At 36.3% G+C, this 21,879-nt stretch overlaps 1 protein-coding gene across 1 annotated transcript in view; it reads right to left on the bottom strand.

Moving 5' to 3' along the window:
• Positions 1–21,879, bottom strand: part of ITGA1 (integrin subunit alpha 1) — a 173,541-nt gene that overhangs the window by 90,987 nt on the left and 60,675 nt on the right. Inside the window, exons 2-4 of the mRNA XM_007972149.3 lie at positions 15,723–15,843; positions 3,384–3,496; positions 117–205 (exon numbers count right to left, since the gene is read on the bottom strand). Coding sequence (XP_007970340.3) covers positions 117–205; positions 3,384–3,496; positions 15,723–15,843 — 323 coding nt within the window. The remainder of the gene's footprint in view (positions 1–116; positions 206–3,383; positions 3,497–15,722; positions 15,844–21,879) is intronic.

Here is a 21,879-nt window from a genome sequence, read left to right on the forward strand (position 1 = left end):
AAAATTATTTTAAAATTAGAAATCATTAGACTGAAAATTATATAACAGATCTTACAAAGACTTAAAATGATAGCATATCTGTTGTCAATAAATATCATTATTCTTTCAGTTCTTACCAAAAATCCTCCGTTTGGGTTGGTGACTAAAGTTGATCCAAATGTCATGTTCTCTTTTACTTCTGTGACATTGGGAATTGATGTATTAACTAAAAATAGAACAAAATTTTATGAGGGAGAAAAGTTTCACAAAGTGAAATTAAGCATCTCTCATTAAGACATTCTATTTGTTTTGCTCATATCATAGCACATTCTTCTTTTGGTTCAACTAATTAGGCTTCCAAGTATTCTTAAGGAATATAATGAACAAGTTAAGGCTGAAGAGTTGGCCCATGTCCCAGAAACTATTTCAGATAGTTTTGTTGAACTGTGAAAGAATGCAGAACTAGTAGGGCAATGAGAATGTGGGATTGATCGATTTTTGCACGTTCTTGCTAATTAAAACAAAGTTTTAAGTCTCATAACACTGTAGTTATAATGTAATCTCATAACTTTGTTATAAAAGACCAGTGATAAAACATGATTTTTGGTAAGAAAAGGGGAAATAGGTAGAAGATCAGAAAAGAAAACTCAAACACCAGTTTTTTGACCATGACTTCCAAAATCATGAGGACATCCTTTGGGTGACAAAGGAAACTAGAGGAATATTAGAGCAGTGTCCAGGAAGTTTCAATAAAGGAAACACAGTAAAGAGACTACATTTGACATTCTGAAGGGAATGTTGGGTCCTGAAGCATGAAGCATGCCAGCCTGACAATATTGGTAAGAAGTTCCACTTTCTCACACTAAAAAGAAAAAGAAAAAAAGACTGGCAGGAAAAAAAAGAACTTCTAAATCTTCTTAGTAGAGTGGAATATTAGAAAGAGGCAAAATTCAGGTTGAGAAAGATTTGTCTCACTGTTCCAGAAGTTGTTTGCACGTTAAGACTGTATATGGATTTAAAGTGGGGAATGGAAGCAGAGATTCTGAAATGGTCAGTTGGACTTCCTGATCTGAGCAATGATCTTTGTCCAAGAGTTTGGTCTGGTTTGCTTTGAAAACACCTGGAGCTGGGTGATTATATGCATTGATCTTGAGTAATCTGTATTAGAGTTTTATATACAAAGCTTGACCCAGGAAAAGCATTCCTGGGACAATTAGGGAGTACAGTGGAAACTTCCCTACTGTTCTTGATGTGGCTAAAATCTCTAGGCTAATTTTAAAACTATTCTAATTTCCAGTAAAGAAGGAGTAACTCGTATCAAAACAGCTCCTCTGCAAACCACAACTATAAATTCTCGGAAGAATAAAAAAAAAAAATTACATGAAACAATCACCTGAAGGCACTAGAAAGGCGGCAGAAACTGGAGAGGAATCCATACTTGGAAGAAGATACTGGCACTAAATGAGTTTCCTGTTTTTGTGTTTTGTTTTGTTTTTGTCCCTCACCCCTAACCCACCCCCCCACCTAGGGAAGGTCCTAGTCAGTGGCTAAAACTCAAATAGAACTCCTAGTCTTACTGTATTGAATAAAAAGAGAACAGAGATTAAGGGCAATGGCAGCAACTGCAAAGTGAGGAGGAGAGTAGTATATCTTCTAAAATCAGCCACAAAACAGCAGTTCTATAATATGCATACATATTTTATCCAAATAACTAGATGACTTGCATAGTAAATGTACAGAGTATATTTCAAATAGCCCAGCTGAAATAAAACCTGAATAGAGATTTTAACTACTTGCCATTGCAAGAAAGTCAATGCTTGGAAATTGAGTTGAGCCAAGTAAATTTCCTGCTAATAAGAAAAGTTAAGACTATTCACAGGCATATAACAGAATCTAGAATCTCCACACCTGTAATTAAAAAACATAATACAAGTTATGATCCAAAATTACTACCCACAAGACAAGACAGGAAAATGTGACGCAGCCTCAAGGAAAGGTAATAAATGGAACGTGATGTTGAGATATTCCAGATGTTGGAATTATCAGGCAAGGATATTAAAGCAGCTGTTGTAAGTATGCTTATGCATGTAAAGAAAAAAAAGTTCATAATAACAAACAAATAGAAAATTGAAAAAAAGAGAACCAAAAAATACAATATCTGAAATAAACTTGTGGGACTATAAATCATTTCCATAGTATGTAATACTGTATATAACATTGACAAGTTTCTAATTTCTAGATAATTTTAGTAGGAATTTTCCAATCATGTTCCAACTATTTCTGTCAAATATATCTATTTCAATATAAATTTATCTTGTGCAATTCCATTTTTAAAATTAAATTTATCTATTACAATTCCTTTGATTCTATTTCCTCTTGGAAACCAGGCACTAAGTTAAATTTTGTGGAGGGAATGTGGTGGGCAGGTTTATTTGGAGAAGTTCTTTCACATTACCAGTGAATTAGAAAGAATCCCAAAAAATGCAGAGAGTTAAAAGTTATAAAATTAGTAAGATATTCTAATTTATGTATGCTCCTTGATGACTTTCTAAAGCAAATTAAGGACAGAGGGAATCGAAATGGCATTCTCTGTGAATCTGCAAGATAAATGATTATAGAAAAATGATTATACATTATAAATGATTATATAAAAAATGATCATAGATTACTTCTAATATTTTCTTGAATTGATTTAAATCTGTTTTCTTTTCTTTCTTTCTTTCTTTTTTTTTTTTTTTTGAGGTGGAGTTTTGCTCTTGTTCCTCAGGCTGGAGTGCAATAGTGCAACGTTGTCTCACCGCAACCTCTGCCTCCCAGGTTCAAGCGGTTCTCCTGCCTCAGCCTCCTGAGTGGCTGGGATAATAGGCATGAGCCACCACGCCCAGCTAATTTTGTATTTTTAGTAGAGACGGGGTTTCTCCATGTTGGTCAGGCTGGTCTCGAACTCCTGACCTCAGGTGATCCGTCTGCCACGGCCTCCCAAAGTCCTGGGATTACAGGTGTGAGCCACGGCACCTGGCCCAAAATCTGTTTTCAGTGAGAATACTGGGTATAATTTAAGAGCAGATTTCTTTTTTTTTTTTTTTTTCTTTTGAGACAGGGTCTCACTCTGTCACCCAGGCTGGAGTGCAGTGGCACAATTACCATTCACTGCAGTCTCAAACTCCTGGGCTCAAGCGGTCCTCACACCTCATCCTCTTGAGTAGCTGGGACTACAGTAGTGCACCACCCCACCCAGCTGTTTTTTTGTGTATTTTGTAGAGATGAGGTTTCGTCAGGTTGCTCGGGCTGGTCTCAAACTCCTGGGCTCAAATGATATGCCTGTCTTGACCTCTTAAAGTGTTGGGATTACAGGCATGACCCACTGCACCTGGCCTAAAACCAGATTTTTTTATTTTACATACCTGGTAGATCCAACTTTACACAAGGTAATGATTCACCTCTCCCAACTGGACACTTATAGACATCTCCAGTTCTGTTTTTAGGTTGGCCAACTAAAGGAGAACCAATAAGCACCCTGAAAGTCAAATAAATCAATAAACAATTTTGAACATTGAGAAACAGTTTATATGAGTTGTTTTAAGACTGATTTTAAGATAATTGACAATAACACTCATAATCAGATAATAATCATGCTATTAGTAATTTAATGTTATCTGAACTAAGCAGAGAGCCTACCTCTTGCATATTGATGTGGATTAAAAAGTATATATAGACACACACACATACATATACACATATACACACATATATATGTGTGCATATACATATATATGTGTGTATATACATGTATGTGTGTACATGTAGGAGAGATATTTCAGAGATTTTGTTTCATTATTTTGTTTATTACTTTATCATATTTTTTACTGGGGCATTGACATAATCAATAGTTATTGGCTAAGTCTGCTACTGTATTAGCTTATAAAACACACGTGGAAGTATAAATGACTTTTTCTGATGATAAACTGTTAATTTTATAGAGAAGTCAGGAAATATAAACATTGGATCATCATAAGATTTAATATTAGCATGTGCTAGTTTATAATTGCTTAGAAAATAAGGATAGTTTATGAGATCCAGGTTAAAATCAATTACTTTCCTTTTAAACATAATTATAAAACCATTCCAATAATAATTAATGGAAAAAATATATAATCACAACTGATTTTAGTTCCAACAAGTCATTTAAGTCAACCATGATATCTTCAGGAATCGAATGAATTGAAGTAAATAGTTAGATACTTGGGTGGATCCACTGTTGCTGATTTATTGCTGGCCAAGTAGCCATATCCAAAAACTCTGACTGCTAGCAACCAAAGGACTGTAATTACGTAATATGATATTTTGTACTTGGGATTGTGTTAGATTACAATTTTATTTATTTTTTTAATTAATTAATTTTTTTTTTTTTGAGACAGAGTCTCGCTCTGTTGCCAGGAGTTCAGTGGCGCGATCTCTGCTCACTACAACCTCCGCCTCCTGGGTTCAAGTGATTCTCCTGCCTCAGCCTCCCAAGTAGCTGGGACTACAGGTGAATACCACCACACCTAGCTATTTTTTGTATTTTTAGTAGAGACAGCGTTTCACCATGTTGGCCAGGATGGTCTCGGTCTCTTGACCACGTGATCTGCCCACCTTGGCCTCCTAAAGTACTAGGATTACAGGTGTGAGCCACCGCGCCAGCAGGGTTACAACTTTATTAATGACTTTAGTGAATATATAGAAAGTATAAATATACTTATCAATCAGCACCATAAGACAGAGCAAGAAAAAAATACTTATCAAGTTTATCAATATACATACTTGGGAATTCAGATGAATCTCAAAATTTTGGAACAATAAACATAAATAAACTAAAGTTTACTTAGAACCTACATAAATAACCTACATAAATAACAACTGCATACTATTATTTATATCAGTGCAGGATGTGGGAGCCCTCACTTAATGGGAGTTCATGTGAAAAAGGCGTGGGGGATTTAGATGACAGCACATAAACATGAGCAACAGCGTATTTTAGTGCCAAAAATGCTAATGTGACTTTAGTCTGCAGTGCTGGAAATAGATGCCCTGGTCAAGCAGTGATAGCCCCTCTGTGTTCTGTGCTGGTCAGGCCATGTCTGAAGTATCTAAATTAAGGGGACATAGGCACAATGGAATGTATTTAGGAGACTATGACTCAGATAGTTAGGAGTCTGGTAAATTTGTCAGACAAAAGATGCTGGGAAAGTTAGGGATGTTTTCCCTAAAAGTTAGGCATGGAGAAAGAATGTCTGCAGGAGAACTGAGAAGTTGCACTGAGGTACAAATGGATTAGGCATACATTTTGAAAATTTAAAGATTTGAAAGTCTGTCATATTGAAAAGAAATGGGATTTTGTGTAGGCGCTGTAGGCATACTAGTATTAATGAAAATAAATTTAATAAAACAATTGTAAATATTAAGCTATTGAGACTCTAAAACATAGTTTTAATATAATGCCTTTGGAGAGCAATTTCTGATGTGTATAAAGAACTATGAAAATGTTCAAACCCGTTAATACATAATTTTTACTTCTGGGAAACTATCCTAAATAAAATGACCTAAAATAAGAGGGAAAAGGTTAATGCACAAAGATAATGCTCATGGTGTTACATATAATTATGAAAGAGTAAAATAAATATGGTAAATAAAAACTAATTATTACAGGATCATTCTATAGCATATTGTACGTTCATTGTATGGTAGGATGAAAAATTATTTATGATCAAACTCAAAGTGAAAATTTATCTAAGTAAAAATCTGTGCCCTAATTTAAGCTGAAAGATACCAAATTACTATGTTCATTATACTACCACTGATAATAACAGCTAGGCTTTATCGAATTTATACCGTGTGTTAGGCCCTGTTCTAAGTGCTTTCTGTGTATTAAATAATTTAATTTTCTCCATGAACTATAGCATGAACTTTGGTGCCAGCCTATATGAGTTCAAATTATGGCTTTACCATTTACTTAGCTGTATGGCTTAGGACAAGTCAATTACCCTGTCTGTGATTTAGTTTTTTAATCTATAAAATGGAGATCATTTCAGAGGATCATCAAAAAAAAAAAATAATAAGTTAATGTATATAAAATGCTTAGAACAGTATTTGGGTTATAGTATGTGCTGTCTAAATGTCAGTTCTTCTTCTTCTTATTATTATTATGTATTTATTTCAGATGATTAAGCAACTAACATGTATGTTAAAAGATTAATCAGGAATATATCAAGAATATAACAAATTACATTAATGAGGCTATGATTATTTTTTCTAATATTTTCAGTTTTAAAATATGTAATGGAATAAATTAGTTTTATAGTTAAAAACAGTTTAGAGAAAAAAATGATCCTACAATTATAGAAAGTATTTAATTTGAGGCTAGAGTAATTAATGTTCATTAACAACATTTTACATGCTGGGCCTTTATGCCAGGTCCTGAGGATATAAAATGACATAAAAGTGAATAAAACACAATTTTTAGTTTGCTTATAACTTAGAGAGAGAAGCACAACTATACATGCACTATTGCAATACTGAATAGGTCTGAACTTGATGCAACTTCAGCAAAGTCTTAGAAGTAAGAAGAACACCACTGCTTTGATAAATGCCAAGTAGCTCAGTATAGCTGCAGTAGAAGTTGAGTCTAGAGAGGCAAAACAAGTCCAGATCATGAATGTTCTCATAGTCAGCTTTAAGAACTTCGGCTTTATTCTATGTAGGGGGAAGTTGGGAACCACTGAAGCTATTAAAAAGGGGTATAACATGATCACCTTTTTGATTTACAAAGCTTATTTGCTTGAAGTGTCATGAGTAAATTGAAAAGGAACAAAATCAGAGTCAAAGGACAAGATACGAATTCCTAAAGTAATCCAGATGAGGATTTGAATTCAGAAAGTACAGAGGATGGAAGGACTAACTCTATAAATATTTAGGATATAAGCTGTCTTAGTTCTGGTTTCTCCAAACATAGATCCAAGGCAAAAAAACTTTGGTACAGCTAAGTTTTTTGGAGGCAATTCCAAGTATGCATAAGTGTGGAGATGGGGAAAAGAACAGGGGGAAGGAAGAAAGGCCAAGAAAGGATGCACTGATAATGAGTTACTCCTGTAGGCAAGTGGACTCAGTCTTGCTGGGGAACATCTCAAAAACCATGTGGAACACGTATGAGCATGATATGAGCATGGTTGAGGCCCTAAAAGTAAATATTACCACCTCAAAATATAGTGAGAAGAGCATAAAATGCTGACATCTGAAGGTGAAATAACACTTAAGGTTTCAATGAACAAAGGAAGAAAACTAGGTAACAGCAATCAGAAAGCGAGCAAGAATCAGAAAACAGTGGTGTCACAGAAACCAAACAAGGAAATAATATAAATAATAGGAGGCAAGAATGAGAGGTATATGTTTGTGGCAAATTTCATTTCAAGTAACTTGGCTAAAAATGAGGGAGATGGGCAGTGTTAATAAATGTGGCTTTTTTTTGGGTGGGGGCAATGACAAACCATCTTGAGGTGTGTCTAAATTTATCATGGAGGCAACCTGCATATGGCTAAATGATGGCAAGAAAGAACCAGTAACAAGAGAAACCCTGATTTCAGAGGAGAGGGAGTAGAATCTCTGAGCAGGTAGACAGGGTGGATCCAGAAAGAGAGGTTTGTCTTAAAAATGAGGAAGAGCGACCATTCCCTAGGCAGCACTCTGGGCGACCCAGTATTGAGCAGTTTGCAAGGGTGGTTGATGGTTTGAAATTGTGCAGATTTTTCCAACATGACTTTGACTTTTATTATTTCTCGAGGTAGAATCTGTTTTTCCACCCATAGAATCTAGGATTTGTTTTGATAAATAGAATACATCAGAAATGATACTATGACTTCTGAGGCTAAGCCTTAAAAGGCCTTTATAGATTCCATTTTACCTGTTTTTGAAATCTGAGAACATCATGATATGAAGAAGCCCAGTGTCGCTTAATAGAGGATAAGAGGCCACATGGAGCAGAATCGGTGCTTTAGCTGACAGCAGGAGCTTCCAGACATGTGAGGAAAGCCAGCTTGGACACTCCAGCCGCAGCTGAGGGACCAGATGATGAGCCCAGGCAATAGGGGAATGCCCATTCAATCCTCAGAAATCTTGAGAAATTATAGACCATTGCTGCTTTAAGTCACTAAGTATTGGAATGATTTGTTATGCAGCAATAGTTAAGTGAAACAGGAAATGAGGATTAAATTTTGACCTAGTAGCTTCTCTCTCTCTGTCTCTCTCTCTCTTTTTCTTCTTTGGAAAATAGTAGCTGTAGTCACCTAGTGAGATTTAGGGAAGAGGTAGAGGGATGCTGGGCTTGCGGAGAGCGATGAAGATTTAAAATGATAAGGCATATGTAGATCTGTCAGGCAGCTCCTCTGGTCAAGATGAGGTGGGTTGCAGCTGGCCACGGATGTTTCGGAAAATGGTTTTAATAGTGGATGGGAGGTAGGCCCTCAAAGTCCTTTCCATTTCTAAGATTCCATCATCTGACTAAAACAAATACAAGTTTGTAGAGAAGAATTGACTCACTAGTTGGAAAACATGTAATATCAAGTGGGGAAAAATCTAGGATAACTGATGAAAAGTGAGTCTTGTACAGCATACTAATAGGAGAGCTATTGTGGATTGTAAGGCAGAAGGAAAGGGAGATATGGATAGCTCAGGGAAAAGTGTGGAGACAAGAGAATGAAGATTGAAAATGGAAGATAATGAGAAAGTATGGGTGTTTAGAACTCAGGATAAAGCTTGCTTATACACAGGAACAGGCAGCTTGAGATTTGGCAAGAATTTAGCTTTGAAGGAAAAGATCTGGAGTTTATGTTTGACCTGTAGGGCAAGAGAAAGTACTTAGAGTATGTTGATAATTGGAAACTGACCTGACACAGCAATCTCAACCATGGCCTAAGTGGTAGAGTACAGGAGCCCAGGATTGAGACAGGGAATTTGGGAGTTGGGACTAACAGTAAAGACTAGGTTAGCAGATCGTAGGACTGCTAATTTTCTGTATTTTCCTAGTATCTGTTTTCTCTGAAAACAAACATGAAACTTGTAATAACAAGCTTGAAAGTACATGTATCTTACCACTTTAATCCTAAGTAAGCCTCACTTTTCTCAAACTGCATCAAAATAACAAGATCCTAGAAAAGTATCAGCATAGTGTTTATAGAATTTCAGGAATCTCCAGCATTCTCAATCTATTATCTTGCTCAGTTTTTTCTCACAACACTGATCCTATTCTGGCACTTGATGTAAACTACCTGTTTATTAACTTCCTTATTCATTTTCTGTTCTCTACTCCCTAAAAGAATATAAGCTCCACAATAGTAGGGATTTGTTTCTCTATTTTGTTCACTAACACATCCTTAGTGCCTATACTAGTACCAAGCAAAAAATAGGTATTCAATAAATATCTATTGAATGAATGAATTAACGACTGTGTCAAGAACTTAAGAATCTGAATAAGGCAGACCAGGGAATTTACACTTATGTGACCAGCCAAGAGATCTGGATTGCAAAATCTTTTTTTTCCATTTTAGAGGATATATATTCTGCATAAGTGGGATGCTATACATGCCTTTGAGTGACACCAAAGGCATTTCTCCAGGTCAAAGAGCTAGAGAATCCTTATTGCTAGAAGTAGACAATTGACTGAAAAGTCAGAAGGCTGGTGTTCCATATCCTGACCCCGTGACATACTTGCTATATTAAACCTTTGAACATTCATTCTCTGTCTCAGTTTCCTGTCTAGAAAATACAGATAATAACAATGATATCCACCCAAACCCACAGGGTCAATGTGAAGGCCCAGGCACATTGTTTTATAAACTATGAGTATCATTATTCTAAAATTTAATGCAAGTTAGTTTTAACTTATTACATTTTATTTCTATTAGATCTTGCTTTTTATATGGCATTTTTGCAATGACCTGTATGTAGATTAACAGAATCAATGTAATCCCAGCACTTTGGGAGGCCGAGGCGGGCGGATCACGAGGTCAGGAGATCGAGACCATCCTGGCTAACACGGTGAAACCCCGTCTCTACTAAAAATGCAAAAAATTAGCCGGGCGAGGTGGCGGGCGCCTATAGTCCCAGCTACCTGGGAGGCTGAGGCAGGAGAATGGCGTGAACCCAGGAGGCGGAGCTTGCAGTGAGCCGAGATCGCGCCACTGCACTCCAGCCTGGGCGACTGAGCGAGACTCCGTCTCAAAAAAAAAAAAAAAAAAAAAAAAAAAAAAGAAAACAGAATCAAAACATGTTATGGATATCATTACTGATTTCTGGAGAAACATCTGATCAACTCAAGGATCATCAAAGTGAGAGAAACATATTTCTCCATGAAAAAACTACAATTATAATAATATTTAGTAAGCAGAAATACTTGCTATTCACAATAGTCATCTTGTTATTATGCCCATTATTATATTTATTTGAAGAGTAGCTGGTGTCTGATGTCTCTGTTTCATATTTATGTTTTATTCCCTGTAAAACATAGTTTCTTGGAGAAGAGCGTCTTATATTTACATTATTTCATTAACATCCTTTCCACCTAACTTTACCTTGATGTCTAATACATAGATCAAGCCAAAGTCACTCTCAGAATGCCAAGCAACTTCTGCTCACCTATTTCTTTTTAAATAAATGGAATAAGCATTTTTTCGTCTGAGAGAATGAAACTTACACGGTGACCCCATCAACTGCGGTGATTTGCTCATAAAAGGTGGAGGGGTGGAAAAGAAGGGAGCCCAAGAAATGACACGTTTGGCAATGAGGAAATTTCAACCTCAAAAGGCATAGAAGCAATGTAAAATAAGCATATTTAAATCTGTAACAGAAAATTGTGTAAACCCTTAAAATGTCTCTCCTCCCCAGTCTGGAATAGTTCCCTATCAGCTGGGATTCTTCTTTTCTTTTACAGTACAGACATATTGGGAATAGGGCATCAATTACATGAGCCCATTGGTACCCTGACCTGGCATAAAGTAGTGTCCTCTAGGGAAAAGGCATGAGGTCAAGATAAACATTGGGTTGAAGGTTGGCAAGGATGGATCCTGAAAATCTACTTCGCGTTCAGACAGGTCCAGTGAAGTCACTGAAGCCCCCAAGAAAGGTTGCTTGAAAGGCAATTAAAAGGGTAGGCATACATGCTGGAAGGAATGAAGCAAAGCAGCAACAGATTAGAGTGGAAAGCCCCAAACAGACATCTCACATTTTCCCATTCAGCTGAGACTTGGCCATGCTGATGTTTACCACTAAATCTGGAAATCTGGAAGGCTTGTGCTGTGCTGAGCATGTTTGAATTTCTTTTCCTCAAAGCGAAATTATGAAGGCAATTATGTTCTTTCTGAATTCTTCTGAACCACATTACAATTACTTGGATGCTCCAGCTCATGCTAAACATAATGAACAACGGCTGATCTTAATCAGATGTATGATGTGTTCTGCTACTGAGAAAGCATGTGGCTTCTGAGCCAAAGATAAAAATTAGACTTCACAGCAAACTTCTGAACAGCAAAGAGGACATAAGGCTACCTTTTCTGTTAATTTATATTTCTTTCGTAAGAATTAAAGCTATGTTTTCAAATACACAGACTGTACTTGTCATGGGCCAACAAGTGCTCCTTCTATAGGTGTACTATAGCCACAATGTAAGATGGGTCAGAATGATTTTTTTTTTTAAATCTGAGGTTATGAAATTCAAAAGCGTGAGCAGTAAATATGACTTATGAAGGTGCCTACCTCTAGAGATAATTAAATAACAAAATCCATGTTCCTCCAAATATGTTGATTATTCTGTGGTGCATTTCTTGAAGTAAGTCTGCAATCTATCTGATTTTATAGGCACTTACAGAACATCCAAACATGTTTCTACATTTATTTTGCACTACCAGATCCCAGATCTCTTTAGAACAATATGCTGCTACCATGCCATCTTTAAAAGTTTGGAAATTTAGGTATTTGTAATTTGCTTACTTTTAAATTCAATTGCCCACATCTTATTGGTTGCTCTGATTTTTCACAACTTTTCCATAAAATCATTGTAAATAATAAATGTCAGTGTGAGATTTAGGTTTCTGATATCATTGACATTCAAATGCTTACAAACGCACACATATTAATATGTAAAGTCTGATACCTACCACAAAAATAGGTTTTAACAACATTTACTTTTAAATATAGTTCTAATGAAGAAAAAGGCGCAAGGCGGAGTGTAGAGATGAAATCTATTACAGCTCTGGTCCTAAGTAGTTTCATTTCCCTAGGAGAGCCACATTTAACTTTATTTTTTAAGGAGCTTTTTTTTTTTTTTTTTTAATTGATGATAACAAAGTGTCAAACTAGATTTAGTTGTTCAGCCAACAAATAATGATTGAGTGCATATTATGTATAAGGCCTCATGCTAGATGTGGGGTAGTGGCCAGGGTTACAAGTGGGCTGCAAAATCAGTCTTTGTTTTCTAGGCATTTCCACTAACACATTAACTTCTCCCTCTTACCTACATTCCAGTTTGAGGTTTCCCACTATCTAGAAATCACCTTGAACTCAAGCTATTTAAAAGCAGACTTATCGACTTCCTGATAAGTTGATTTCCCTTTCTCTGTCAATGACAACCCACTTCCCAATGAGCGAGCACAGAAATTTTGGAATCTATCTGACCTCTCCTACACCTTCACTGACCATTTCCAAACTTCCACCAAGACTTACTGATTCATCTTGATTTGTCTTGAATACATCTTTCTTTTTTTTTCCAGTTGCCCCTAATACAGCCTGAAGGCTCATCCTTTAAGTAGCAGATTATAGTTCTTGAGTGTCTATATATTTCCTAGTATTCAGGCACCCCATTATCCAATTCAATTTATATGTAACTTCCCAAATGAAGTTTCATAAAATGGCAACTTATGATGGCTTCTCAATGTCCTCATATTAGGTCCAAGCTCCTGTGTTTGTCTTTCAAGATCTGCCACCATCCTTTCCTCTTCTTTCATCTCAATATGAGGCCTGTTTACTTACCAACACACTCACTTATTCTCAAGTCTGGGCCCTTGCTCTTGTGGCTTCCCAAGCTTGGAGTGACATTTTTCTTCTCATATTGAAAGTTAAGTCATCTTTCAAGATTTAAGTCAAGAACCAAGAATCATCTCCTCATGTTTTGAATTCCCGTTGAATTTATAGTCTTTTCTGCACTGGTTGTTGGCACTATTCTCTATTCCTAAGCATTTCATGTATGTTGTTGATTAGGTGAAAGCTTTTATATTTGCTTTATATGTAAACATTTCCCATGGAATTTAGCATAATGCCAGACACATAAAATGTATTACATAAATACGTGTTGATTGACTGACCCACATTTATGCTATGGCTAAATAAAAAAACCTTAACCCACCAACAAACATTTTCAGAGACCATTGAACTCAGTTTTATGGGTAAGTCAAGATATAAGGCATAGTCCCTCATGTCTTATTAACATTACTTCACAAATGCATGTAGAATTCTGATGGTTCAGTCCAGTCTAGATTCATTCAGACAGACCATTAGCAACATCCTTCTTGCAGCCTTACTCTTACTATCCAATGTATGCACTCTTTTGTTCCTTTCCCAGTGTTGGCTGTCTTCCTTTTTCCTCATCCATACCTTAACCTTCTACAAAGATAGAATAGCCTTAGCAAGGACATTCCTTATTACATCAAGGCTTCATTCAGGCCTGGTTTCTCAATTTTCCACTGCTTTGACTTCTGGTGCCTTGAAAGGAGGGACGGTAGAATTTAGAGGGTGGAAATCTCACAATAGGATAGGTTCTTATAATGAGAAACAGTGACTGAAGAGATCAAATAGGGGCACTAAGGCTTCTAAAAAGAAATATGAACCCCTTTTCACTCTACTAAGGTTCATTCATATAATTAAGGACTTCTGACATCAGATTTTTCTAAAATCACAAAGACAGGACTAGATGAGAAAGAAAACATATAGGTTTTTCTCATATCAGAAACTGAAAATGAGAATTTCATAAAATATTTTAGCAATATTTAACCATCCTTTAAAGGGACACTTCATTTTAAGTAGGTGGTTTAAGTCTTAAAGCTTGCTGTTTACTATATTCCTCTTTAAAATTTGTGTAACTATTAGTAATTAGTGAAAATTAACTTTTATGTGTTTATGTAAAGTTAAGGTTTTGAAGAATAACATGAACTGCATTTCTGTTTATTATAGCTTATGCACAAAGTCTGGCCAGTTGGTCTACTCACCATTACTCTCCCAGAGGTACCTGAATTGAAGGTATAATTCCTAAAAGAATAAAGTTGGTGTCTAGAGGGACAGCTGTACTCATTTAACCTTAAAAACTGGGGGATGGGATGGGTGGAGAGTATAGGAGGGAGGGAAAGAGAACTTAAAAACTTAGCGTCTAGCATTAGGTTTGTTATCTGAGATATATGTAAGGAGAATAAAAGAGTGAAGTATCTCAACAAATTCTACTTTATACCTAGCATAAAATAATGTACTTAAAAAATGTAAGAACTCATTACTTTTTATAGTCTTTAGGGAATTGTTATCAAATTAACCAAGTCTAAAAGATAAAATGCAGAAAATCCACATATTTTTATTAATGAAATAATTATAGTGATTCATAGATCCTTGTTATCCAAGTAGATATAATCTGTTTTTGCTTATTATTATAGCTACTAAAAATATAGGCTTGTTTAGTTTAAATTATTAAACTAAAGTTTAACTAGCTATTGCTCTTTTTTTCTATAATGTCCAATTAAACAAAAATTGCATTTACTAAAAATTCTATTAAATATTAAGCAAAAGAGCTCTAATATTCAGTTTATATAATTTTCAACAAGTTAGTTATACTTTAAAAATCATATCTATGGCCAGGAGCTGTGACTCACGCCTGTAATCCCAGCACTTTGGGAGGCTGAGGCAGGTGGATCACGAGGTCAAAAATTCAAGACCAGCCTGACCAATGTAGTGAAACCCCATCTTTACTAGAAATACAAAAATTAGCAGGGCATGGTGGCACATGCCTGTAATACCAGTTACTAGGAGGCTGAGGCAGGAGAATCACCTGAACCCAGGAGGCAGAGGTTGCAGTAAGCTGAGATCACACCACTGTACTCCAGCCTGGGTGACAGAGCAAGACTCCATCTGAAAATAATAATAATAACAATAATATCTACAATGAACTTAACCAATATTAAAGGGTTTGAAGGTAGATACAAGAAACCCTATAAAGTTCATTATAAACATTAGACCAAGCTCAATAAATCAGTAAAGCCCAAACTCACGGAAGTGATATTAACCCTTTCAGAGCACCACCTCATTTGCCTCCAAATCCTTCCTACTGGATTTCAAACAGGTGCATTTAAGCTACTCTGAAATGAGAACAATTAAAGAATTCTTGCCAAAAGAACATAATTATGGAACAATAGCTTTTTTGGATACAGAACTTCCTTGAGGTCAATCCAGGCATCAACAAAAATCACTAATCCCTTCCTCTAATATTGCCAAGGATTTTTTTTTTTTTTTTTTTTTTTTTTTTTTTACTTTAAGTTAGTTTCCATTGCCAAATGACTAGATTGCATTTTCCACCATAAATAATTCATTCTGTTAAAGTTTCGTTCATAAAAGAAACTGTAATCAAATAACATTTCCCATTACCTTGTAAAATAAGTAAACAACAACAAAACCCATGGGCTTACCATTTTCCTTCTTCATTTTCATATTGTTGAACGGTATATCCAAACATGTCTTCCACTGGGCCGCTGAAAGTCATTGAATTTTTCACATCAACATTGAATGATACGCAGCAGCGTAGAACAACTTTAGGAGAAAAACAAAATTCAGTTACATAAAGTTAACTAAGATTCCATCATGTTTTGAGTTATGGAAGGCATTGTTGAGGTTACCATCAAAAGCTGTTTCTATTAAAAAAAAAAAAAAAAAAGAAACTCAAAGAATGAAAACTCAAGGAAGGTCCCCATTCTTAACTGTGTTACTAACTGTAAATCAACATAATGACTTTAAAGAACACAAATACTAACATTCAAAAAAATTCCATACTAATTTAATATCTGTACCATTCCTAGAGCTAAGGATTTCAGAATGTGTGGAAAAGAGCAGGCAGAAACTCAGATTCTTATATGACTAATACAGTTGCAGATAGTTTTCCAGCAGTGAGCCCTGCAGAAAACCATGGCCATCAGTGAACTCTGAACAGCTCATTTTCCCATTTCAACTATAGAGAATGCACATATCACCATGTAAAGCTTTATAAAAATAGTTGTTCTCCTTGTTGCTTCCAAAGAAAAAGGCAAGCTGATGCTCTCCACCCAGAGATGGCTTCCCATGCAGGCCTGAGATTTGCTGTGTTTCCCTTCCTTAATCAAGTGTTGGATGGAAACTTATACTAATTCTCTGAAGCTTCCTTATAATATTGGTGTTGATAAATTCACCAGTTGTTATCCAGATTAAATCACATGATATATCTAAAGGGTCTACCCAATGCCTGGCACATACTACATATTTGATGAGGGTTAATTCTTTTTAATTTTCTCACAGTACAGGTTGTGGAAACTCTTAGTAAGTGAGACTGTCCCTTAAAGAAGTTCTAGAATCACCACCTCAAATGGATGGTGCCAAATTCCTGCTTTGGTTTTGGTTTTTAAAGTATACTTATGAAGTTCCAAAATATTCTTCTCTTAGATGTAACTAAGAATTCTTTCCAGGGGGCCACAATGGCTCATGCCTGTAATCCCAGCACTTTGAGAGGTGGGTGGATCACCTGAGGTCAGGAGTTTGAAGCTAGCCTGGCCAACAGGATGAAATTCTGTCTCTACTAAAAATACACAAAAATTAGCTAAGTGTGGTGGCGTACACCTGTAGTCCCAGCTAATTGGGAGGCTGAGGCAGGTGCACTGCTTGAACCTGGGAGACGGAGGTTGCAGTGAGCCAAGATTGTCCCACTGCACTCCAACCTGGGCAACAGAGAAAGACCGTCTCAAACAGACAAAACAAACAAACAAACAAACAAACAAAATTATTTCCAAAGAACACTGTCTTATAAAATTATAGAGCGTCATCAGGTACATTCAGAGGTGGCTAAATTCAGTCTCCTTTGTTAAAACCACCATATAGCCACATAGATTCTGAAAAATTATCTTTTCTAGTCTTATAAATTGTGAGTGGATTAAATCACTCTAATATTTTAACCCTTGCTCACTATGAACTTTTTTCATAAATGTACTTTAAGTCCACACTACTCTAAATTTATAATCTTTAAATTTTGGCAACAATAGTAACTGCTTTTTCCTTGAAGAATAAATTCATCAAAGAAACAAAAAAAGATACACCTGTGTATCTATCTGTAAAGTCTTTCTTGACCTCCCTACCTAGAAGTAATCTTTAAACTTCTAAAACCTCCTTTCTTATTTTTTAAGAAAGCTCTCATGGAGATAATTATTGAATACTATATAGTTATGTGTGAGATTTACCCCCCCCCAGATTGGAAAATTCCTAAAAATCAATGACTCTCTTACTTACCTTTTTTTAATCCTTTATCAAAATCTCGCACAACTCCTTGTACACAGATGGGCAGTAACATATTTTCAGACTGACAGATAACACGTTGAAGGAAGAAGTATGCCACCTCTAGTTAAAGATGAACTGGCAACTATTTCATCTTAGTTAAAGAAGATTTTATGGAGATAGAAATTTTCAACTAAGATTTTTAAAGAGAGAAAGAGATGAGATTTGGCAGTGAAAAGAAAATGTGTACCCAGGATTTGAGAGGGTCTCTGCAAGTATTAAGACACAGGCCAGGACAAATATGGTTGCAAGATCATGAAGAGATTTGTCTAACTGGCATGAAGGAAACAGAAAAAGAACGGGTGAATTGCATGGGTCCTTTTATGTACATTTCCTGTTCATTCTTCAAGGATGATAGAGAACAGCTGGTTACCATCTTCTGCATAATAGTCTTTCATATATTTGAAGACAGTTTTAAATGCTGCTTACTCTCTAAACTAAATAGTCATGCACTGCATAATAATGTTTCAGTTAATGACAAACTGCATGTACAATGGTGGTGTCATAAGATTATAATACAATAGCTTTAGTGTACCTGTACTTTTCTATGTTCAGATATGTTTAGACACACTAATATTTTACTTTTTTTTTTTTTTTTTTCTTTTTTAAGGCTGAGTCTCACTCTGTTGCACAGGCTGGAGTGCAGTGGTGCAATCTCTGTTCACCGCAACCTCGTCTCCCGGCTTCAAGCTATTCTCATGCCTCAGCCCCCCAAGTAGCTGGGATTACAGGTGCCTGCCACCATGTTTGGCTAATTTTTAAATATTTTTAGAAGAGACTGAGTTTTGCCATGTTGGCCAGGCTGATCTCAAACTGCTGGCCTCAAGTGATCTACCTGCCTTGGCCTCCCGAAGTGATAGGATTACAGGTGTGAGTCACTGCACCCGGCCACCATTGTGTTTCCGTGGCCTACAGTATACAGTATAGTCACCACCTGTAGAGGTCTGTAGCCTAGAAAACTTAGGTGATATACCGCCTAGATGTGTAGCTCTAAAATCTAGATTTGTGTAAATATATGATATTCGCACAATGATGAAATCACCTGAGGACACAGTTTGCAGAACACATCTCCATCACTAGGTGATGCATGGCTGTAGCAGATGCTTCTACTCTTTGCTCATAGGTTTTGTGTATCTATTTTTTGAACAATTTCAACAAAGTATTTTTTGATACAAGAAATGCATAAAATAATACTTCCGTAGGAGGGTTTCTCAACTTCGGTACTATTCAGGTATGGGTCATAAAATTCTTGTTATCGGGGCTATCCTGTATACTATGGAGTGTTTAGCAGCATCCTTGGCCCCTACCCACATGAAGCCAATAGTGCTTCATGAATTGTCATAATCAAAAATCTCCAGACACAGCCAAATTCCCATGAGGCCAAAATTGTCCCCAGTTGAAAACCACTCTTGAACAGATGAAGCACAGAACAACACCACCAATTATTTTGTTGAAGAAGATGACTGAAAACCAACCATGGCTCATAAACCAGCAGAATCTGCATCACCTGGGAGCTTGTGAATAATGCAGAACCTCAGGCCCTATGCAGATTCCCCGAATCACTACCTATGCTTCCACGAGATCCCCAGGGCAATCATGCCAATTTTTTTTTTTTTTTTTTTTTTTTTTTGAGACGGAGTCTTGCTCTGTATCCCGGGCTGGACTGCAGTGGCCGGATCTCAGCTCACTGCAAGCTCCGCCTCCCGGGTTTTACGCCATTCTCCTGCCTCAGCCTCCCGAGTAGCTGGGACTACAGGCGCCCGCCACCTCGCCCGGCTAGTTTTTTGTATTTTTAGTAGAGACGGGGTTTCACCGTGTTAGCCAGGATGGTCTCGATCTCCTGACCTCGTGATCCGCCCGTCTCGGCCTCCCTAAGGTTTGAGAAGCACAGCTCTGTAACGTGGTATCTCTTTTTCATAATGTCAATACAGATAACCTAAATAAAAAATACTCACTATGATGTAGAGAAAAGGGGAAAAGGATCCTCTTTAATCAGGGTCAATTTCACCCCCTTGAAGGATTTTTCTAGCATGTCATCATCTTTAGTACATTTTCTCCAAAAGCCATTTGTGGTACCCCTCCTCAACGTAAGACCAAGCAGTTTTGGTTTCCTTTTTGGGCCTGTTTATTTATTCTACATGTTGTGTGGAATGCCCGGGGGTGTGTGCTGTACTTCTTTTTTCATTTCCTGTCCTTAGAGTTCTACAGGCAATTTGCCCAAAATGATTGTAAATTAGACTCTTTTATGTTTTCTGAGGCACCAAAGAGCCTGAAGAACAGGAGATAACATAAACAAAATAGTTTACATCTAGTTCTTTTGATTTAAAGGAGTGAGTAAACAGTAAAAGTAGCCTTTCATAACTTTTAGTTCAATGTGCATTTTGTTATACTATACTATTCGGAACTTTATGTACCAGAAGTAAAGAAAAATTGTACTTATTCACAACCGAGCCTCTGTTTCCACCCCCAAAAAAGCAAAACACAGAGGTGGTTTCAGAGACAACATAGAAAAAATACAAAAGATAATGGGAAATAAACATAGATAAGACAGATATCAAAAGTAAATTCTGATTTCACATGTACCAGCAATTGAAAACCAGTATTTTTTCCCCTAGCAAATAATAACTATATTGTGTACTGACCAGGTGTTACTCTCATTTAATTTGCCAGCAACTCTATAATTAAATACCATTATTATCATCATTCTGAAAATAAGGAGAAGAAAGCTTGGGAAGGCAGAGAAATGTGCCCACATTTCCACAGGCTTCCAAGTCCAAAGTAGTAACCAATATTCATATTAATTCAATTTTTACATCTTAGGCCTAAAACTAGAAAGGGCTATGCAAAGTGATATGAGGATGAGCTTAGAAGACAGCCACATATTAGTCCGCATAACTGCATCTCCTGAGAGGCAAATTTGGGGAGGAGACTTTTCTACAATAGCACTGGGCTGGAACGGATTTGGGGAATGAGTGGAAAGGCTGGGTAAGGAGAGAAATCCTGGCCACAGAGCTCCAGATCTAACTTCTTGAAGGACTTCAGCTACAACTTATAGGTCTAGGTAGAAAAGAAATGAAAAGACTTGCTCCCATTCAAATATGGTTATATATGCGATATATGTAAGTGTTAAGAACAAAAGAGAAAGATGAAATTGCTGGTGTTGAAGGGTATCTCTTATAAAAATAAATTATGAGCAATTCCTTTACCCCAGGATGGAATTTGATATGTAAGAAAACTAAATGAGAAAGAGGGAGAAGCAACCTACAGCTCTACCGTACTTTCTGCTTACAAACATTTTAAAATATAATAACATAATAATAATAATAACCTCAATGATATTGAGCTATTCAAACATTTGTGGAGGTGAGGCAGGACAGCAGACATTCCCCTCTTTTTGTATATTAGGAAACTGAAGCTCAGAGAGGTTGAGTGATTTGCCAAAGGCCAGCCTGCATTAATGGCAGAGGCAAGATTTCAACATTGATATTATGAGGCCAAATCATAGGGTTTCTGTAACTAGGGTGCTATTGAGTTGGTCTGATTAATAAAAATAAAAGTAAAAATAACCCAGCTCACAACAATCCTCAAAAGGCTCCTGATGACTCTTAATCATCTTGTAGCTCTGAAGTATTTGACAATAGGACTGGCAGAAAAAGGATAAATGAAGGTGACAGAGGCTGTTGACAGATGGAAGGAAGCCACCCTCTTGTACGCATCCTTGAGTTCCAAGAAGTGTTACTGTAGCCTGTTTAGTTGTTGGCTTCTTAAAAAAGAAAGTCTGTCTTTGGACCAGGTGGGTCAGACTGAATCCCAATCTAGTAATATCCAGATGGGAATATTCAACAATGAATGCAATTCTGAATATTGCAAATTTCAAGCCAAGGAAAGAGGATATCAAATAAATGATGACAAGGTAATGTATTAAAATGCTATTGCTTTATTTCAAAGCTTCCTATATATGTTTATCCTATTTAGAAATAGAAGAAATCATAGAATTAACATTATTTTTATTATTTTTAACATAAATAATGAAATAATGACATAAGATTAAGACAAGACATAATCATAATTATGTTTTTATAGTGAATTAATGGTTTAGGGCAAATTCCTTGGTGATAAAGAAAGATAGTCATCCCTGGAGACACATGAACTAATCTTTTCATCTATATTATTTATTAAATCATTCATATATTCCACTACTCCACAAATATAACCAAGTGTTTACTCTGAATTGAATATATGGTAGGCCCTGGAAATACAGTCATAAAAAGA

This window comes from Chlorocebus sabaeus, chromosome 4 (genome assembly GCF_047675955.1).
Source record: "Chlorocebus sabaeus isolate Y175 chromosome 4, mChlSab1.0.hap1, whole genome shotgun sequence".
Taxonomy (NCBI): domain Eukaryota; kingdom Metazoa; phylum Chordata; class Mammalia; order Primates; family Cercopithecidae; genus Chlorocebus; species Chlorocebus sabaeus.